The sequence below is a fragment of the Nilaparvata lugens genome, chromosome 3, assembly GCF_014356525.2.
Source record: "Nilaparvata lugens isolate BPH chromosome 3, ASM1435652v1, whole genome shotgun sequence".
Taxonomy (NCBI): Eukaryota; Metazoa; Arthropoda; class Insecta; order Hemiptera; family Delphacidae; genus Nilaparvata; species Nilaparvata lugens.
The window spans coordinates 25,008,750-25,014,782 of NC_052506.1; the positions used below are offsets into that span (position 1 = coordinate 25,008,750).

Genomic DNA, 6,033 nt, shown 5'->3' on the forward strand with positions numbered 1-6,033 from the left:
TTAATTTAGCAGTCAAATAGTTCGATAAAAAATAATAATCTGTCTCATATATTTGTTTATCATATTTATCAGTTAATTGCTAAATATAGATACTAATAAAATTCTCAGTAATAATAGAGAGAAATATCTCTCATTCATATCTCATCATTAGCAAGTTGAAGAAAATTCTATTGTTGATCGAAAATTAGCAGTTTAATTGAAGAAAATACAGATTAAAAATCTGGAAAAATGCTGAAGGTGTGTCACCAAAGCAAATACAGAAGAAAATTAGTGCCGATATAAAAAAAACATGAAACAAGGTGTACTCGATTAGAATCTAGTTGAAAAAAGGGCCGTCTTCCAAAGTTGAAGGACAAAACAAAAGCTCTTTCCACGTCTGATTCCCCATTTGCAATTCACTTCAATTGTTTCAAATCAGCCGCTAGAGGGCAGGGTGGTCGCTGGCATTGTTCACCTATTCACTTTCAATTGTCAGTATTTTTTATAGATAGCAACAATTCTACCCATTGAACCAATTCTGAAGTGTATTTCGCTATAGCAGGCTACAATATGCTCAGCACGACAACTACTGTACACCACTGACAACAATTGATGGAAAACGGCAATTGTCGCTGAAAACCCAGGCGGAAAATTAAGAAAATTTCACTCTGTCACTACCTCAGTCATCGATTAATCATTCATATTTTTGTATTCTTCTCTGCTTCGAAACAAACGCCTTTGTTCAATAGGTCTCTATTGAAAGCTGTAAAAATCGCTTTTGATAAATATGTATTCCGAAAGGTGGGTGTTGGACTAGCTCATACTTTATAAAACTTTCGTGGGTAAAAAACAGTTCAGTAGAATGAATAGTATTAGAGTTATTTAAAAAAAATAATAACCGAAGTTGTGGTATTATCTACAATATATAGAGAAAATAATTGGCTTATACATGTACGGGATAGGAATTAAGTTATACGAATGACGCATCATCAAATAACGCATAAAGATTCTCAATTTTCCGAGGATGATTATGGACATATTTTAAAATTTCATTAGGCCTATGTCAAGTTTTCAGTTTGTCTAGTTTTTAATTAGACCCCTTGCGGAGCAAGGTTACCTGCTAGTCATTAATATAGGTACGGTAATATATAATAGCCTATCATTAATATTAGCTTATCATTGATAAATCGTCAATCTATCAGGTTCATAATGAATATTCTCAATGGGCTTTGTTGAATGCTGAACTAGGTAAGTTCTTGTTGATTACAGGGACGAAAATTAGAATTTTATGCATTCCAATTAACCTTCCATAATCTTCTTTTCATAAGAAACTAGACAAATAATTCAAGATCCACCCTAAATAGCCTACAAGTATTTGCACCTATGTGATCCTTCTATGTATGATGAATGATGCTCTCCACAAGCGTCTGACACCACAAGCGCAGTCTTTTGAAGAATATTTTCTATGAAATTCACAATATTTTAATGTTCCATTGAACTGTGTAAAAATTACTATGATATGTAGAACTATTCAAATATTCAATTTTGAATAAGTATTATCTGTAGGTATAGTAGGTATTATTTTTATCAATTATTGTTGTTGGAAAGAGCACGGTCAATATCAATATCAAAATTTTATACAGTACAGTTTCTCATTCGTCAGTGTTTTTAAACTTAGTAAGAGTCACCATAGCTATTTGCAGACATAATTATTGGCATTTACATTAGAATTTGAGAATCAAACTATTTCAAATATATCATTTCAAATTATTCAGACTCTTTCATTCAATTATTCAATTATCAAACTATCCATCAACTTACAGTTTGATTGAGAAGTACCGTTGTAATCCTAATAGAAAAGTTGAAAAATACGGTATGAAATAAATGAAGCGATTCTTAGAGCACAGTACAATAGAGCTCTGTAATACATTTAGTAAGTTAATTCTCAACTTAATATGTTAGATATTGCACATATTTCTTAGAATACTAATAATTTTGTGGTAAAGAATAGGAAAATATGAAAAATGTTTTTTAAATCTGGAAGCTTTATCTATTAAATGAGTTAGCAATGTTTGAAACATCTTTTAAAAATGGATGATTTTTCTAAGGAACATGTATAGCACTCTGAAAATTGAATTAATCTCATTGTAATGGTTATCAAGTTTGGAATACAGGTTTAATAAAAATTGATGTAACTTTTTAAAAATGCGGATATTTATTTATGATAGCGTTTACAGTATAAATACAAGTAGTCTTATAATACAGAAACATACATTCCATCAATTACAACTTGTTATAGTATCAAACAATTAATGAAATAGAGGTATGACATGTGAATTAATTGCAATGAGATCTTGAGTAGGATTCTTATAATTCATATCTCTGTCACTGTTAAAGTAACTCATTTATTAAACACAGTTTCGAAAAGGTAACTCAATATTCTAAATTTTAATGCATTCAACTCATATTATAATCCTTTTTTCGTCTACTATTCGTGATTTTTTGGTGTGCAAGCCTACACATTTTGAAAAATGGATTACGTAGCCTATATGGAAAGTCGAAATGATCAGTTGAATAGCTAAATTTAATATAGATTTTCAATACTGACATCATCAATACTATTAAATTACCGTAGAAATTTGAACAATAGAAGACTAATAATTAAGCATGGAATAAGATGTTCCACATTCTGTTGCATGAAAATGGTATTGATAATATGTTACTGGCCACGCAAAATGAATAAAAAAAATGTTTTTGTCAATGTTGACGACACCTTGTAGCAGTTCTAATTTGAAAGATTATTATCAATGAACTGAATTTTCGATGGATTTGAAAAATGCTCAGTTTTTGGGAAAAACAGAATGGAAACATAATTACGTAGGAAAGCCATAAGAGATTCAAATTACTGACGTAAAACTTATGCTCTAAAACTTATCCCCTCTAAAACTTATGCTCAAGTTTACAACGAGGTAGTAGGCTTGTTAATTTTTCTACTTATAATTTTTATTAGAGGCTCAACTTATTCTTCGATAGAAAATGATCTTTCATGACTTAATCAGGGTATTTAAAATACTACGGATAATGAAAGAATTATGATGTTCTTGTTGAAATGAATTCAAATGTTTGTGATGTTGAGCATTATTGAGCAATCTATTATTGATGTCATTATAAAAAAATATAGGCAATTTTTGTTAAAATCAATTCCAATGTCGATGCTTCTGGTAAGTATTAGGTTTTGCATAATAATTGTCAAGTAATTAACTATTAAAACTAAGTAATAATTGTCAAGTAAGCTTGTTTTCTGCAAAATTTATTTTTGAATCAACTTTTACATTCAAATCTTATAAATTCTCACACCAATCATTATTATTGAGAGGTTGATGACATTATCATAAAGTATTTTGTTTGAATGGTGATAAGATTTACAAATTGAAGAATTTTGAATACGAATGAGATGTTATTTTGCTAATTGAATTGTTAATTCTCAAGTACAAGTGTGATTTGATATTAGTGATGTTTTCAATTAGTATTATATTGTATGAGAAGGTGGTTGAAAATAGAAAAAAAAAATTGATTATATTCCTAACATTCTGCAAAAATACATTTCTCATCGACTCACCTGAAATGCGAACACTTTGAAGTGAAATTCATGTGATGATAAATTGATGAATGACCTGAGAGAATGAATGGATTAATGAATGAATCTCAGTATGATTATTATAAAATTGAGCTCAGTTGTAATACACTTCAGTCCTATAAATTTCACAATATAATGCACTCGTCCTTAAAAGATTATTATCTGTTTATCTGAGCACAGTTGGAAACTAAATTACTTAGGAACATTGTAAGAGATAACAGTCACTATAATAACAGTGATAACTTTATAAAAAGTTCTGTTTTAGGCTTTCGATATCAGTCACTGGGTATCCGATAACGTGTAGTCCAATTCCTTGTTGTTTGGCTGAGTTGTAGGTGATTAACAATTGATGATACTGTTGCTTGTTGATCTACAACTGATGATACTGTTGTTGGTGATCGTAGTGATGTTCCTTTTCGTGGACTGGTACGTGAACGGGGTAGGGCTTGTAGACCTTGTAGGGCACTGGTACTTCATAGGGCACCTTGACTGGTACCTTGACAGGATAGGGGACGACTTTCTCTACTGGAACTGGCACCTTCTTCTCAACATGCACTGGGTAAGGCTTGGGTACATGTACTGGCACAGGTCTGTCCACATGGACCTTGTATGGTACAGGGATGTGTTTCTCGACGGGGTAGGGCACATGTTTGGTGACTGGCACACGAACAGGTACTGGTCTATCAACGTGAACCTTGTATGGTACAGGGATGTGCTTTTCGACGGGGACTGGTACTTTCTTGGTGACGTAGACTGGATAGGGCTTAATGACGTGAACAGGGTATGGACGGTCCACATGGACATGCACCGGAACGGGAACCTTCTTCTCGACGTGGTACGGTTGTGGGTAGGGTACCTTCACCGGGTAGGGCACAGGCTTCTCAACAGTCACTGGGTAGGGTTTGGGTACGAACACAGTGTAAGGTCGATCGACCGGCACTTTTACAGGTACGGGCACCTTCTTCTCCACCTCAACTTTGTACGGGACTGGAACCTTCTTCTCGACAGTGATCGTCTTCACATGCTCGTGATGATGAGGGTATGATCGAGGGTAATGTTCTGGAGTGTAATGCTCATCCTCACCGATCCCTTCTTGATGCTCACCAAGTGACAGATGCTCTCCTCCGAAATCCGTCCCGAAATCCGCATATTCCGACAAGCCTCGTTTTTCCTGTTTTTTGGCCGGATCGTCTGTTGATGACTGCTCCGTTGTGGTAGTTGTCACATCTTCAGCACCAAACACCACTGATGCCATCGCGGTGGCAAACAACACAAACAACAAACTTTTGGAACGCATCTTCACGTTGGCTAGCACTGGTTGAGACTGATTCGTCGACATGTGCATCGACTACTTTATACTTGTTTCGCTTCCTTTGGCGCGAGGCCGGAACCGCGCGCGGTTCGCAGAGCACATCAGTGAAAGTAGCCGCACAGTAGATGCATCCTCACACACGCATACTGTACAACACACCATAATATTACACCGGCTCTGTTGACTTGTGATGTACAGGTCGCGCCAGACCGGCCATGAAACATTGCAAGGAAGCGCGATAGTCATCTTCAATTGGCCTCTTCATAAATAATTCACGTGTGTTATCCTCAATTTCGACAATTGGAGATGACTTACATAATGCCTGTAACAATGCGCTTATCAAGATGGAATGCAGCCTAAAAGTAGCACTTGGAAGATTCATGTTGTATCACTGCTTCCAGGTAAATAGGTCATGTGTAGGTTACTGGTTACAGTTCACGACAGGACATTGATTGTAGTTGGAGAATAAAGGGTGAAAGTATAAATCCATCTCACATTATACGATTCTTTGCTTTTGTGAATATAATATTATTGTTTTTGTTATTTTTCACTGTTGTTAGAATAATTCTAATTTATAATGAAATGAATGAATTGGTTTCAATATCAATTTCCAAGCTCATACTAATTTCAACTAGCTCGGTTGTAATAGATAGGAATGTGAAATCATAGCCTATACATTTGATGCAGTTATCTGACTTGAATGATGAAACACACAGCTGAAGTTTGAATGATGCTAAAACTATTACGCAATAAAATGATGAAAATGCATTTGAAAATTATTATAACTACAGTATAATGAATGAAGGTATACAATCATGAAAAATAAAAACAAGGAGAGCATTACAAGTATTACGAGAGATTTTCTCTATAAAAAGCCTCTAGTCTCACTCAGTCTCTCTCAGTTCACCCTCTTAACTTGAACACAGTTTAACTCTTTTAGTCCAGTCAAGGAAAATTTATAGAGGGAAGAGTTGGGAAGACAATTTTTGAACCCGCAGTTCTGTTTAGGGTAGTAAGTAGGTAAACATATCGAAAGTCCCCACCACTACCCCCTGTGGTGAAGGGGGTGGGGGTGGTTCAAAGGTATCATTTAAATCAAGTCCTT

General features: G+C 34.6%; 1 protein-coding gene across 1 annotated transcript; it reads right to left on the bottom strand.

The window, feature by feature from the left end:
* Positions 1 to 2,171: 2,171 nt before the first annotated feature.
* LOC111049521 (skin secretory protein xP2-like) lies at positions 2,172 to 4,921 on the bottom strand. The gene has a single exon (XM_022335610.2). It carries the CDS (start codon positions 4,911 to 4,913, stop codon positions 3,987 to 3,989), a length of 927 nt encoding a protein of 308 aa, XP_022191302.1. The 5' UTR covers positions 4,914 to 4,921; the 3' UTR covers positions 2,172 to 3,986.
* Between the last annotated feature and the right edge of the window lie 1,112 nt (positions 4,922 to 6,033).

What these genes read in the sequence shown, in the direction of transcription:
- LOC111049521 (XM_022335610.2), bottom strand. Translation starts at nt 4,913, where the DNA reads ATGCGTTCCAAAAGTTTGTTGTTTGTGTTGTTTGCCACCGCGATGGCA.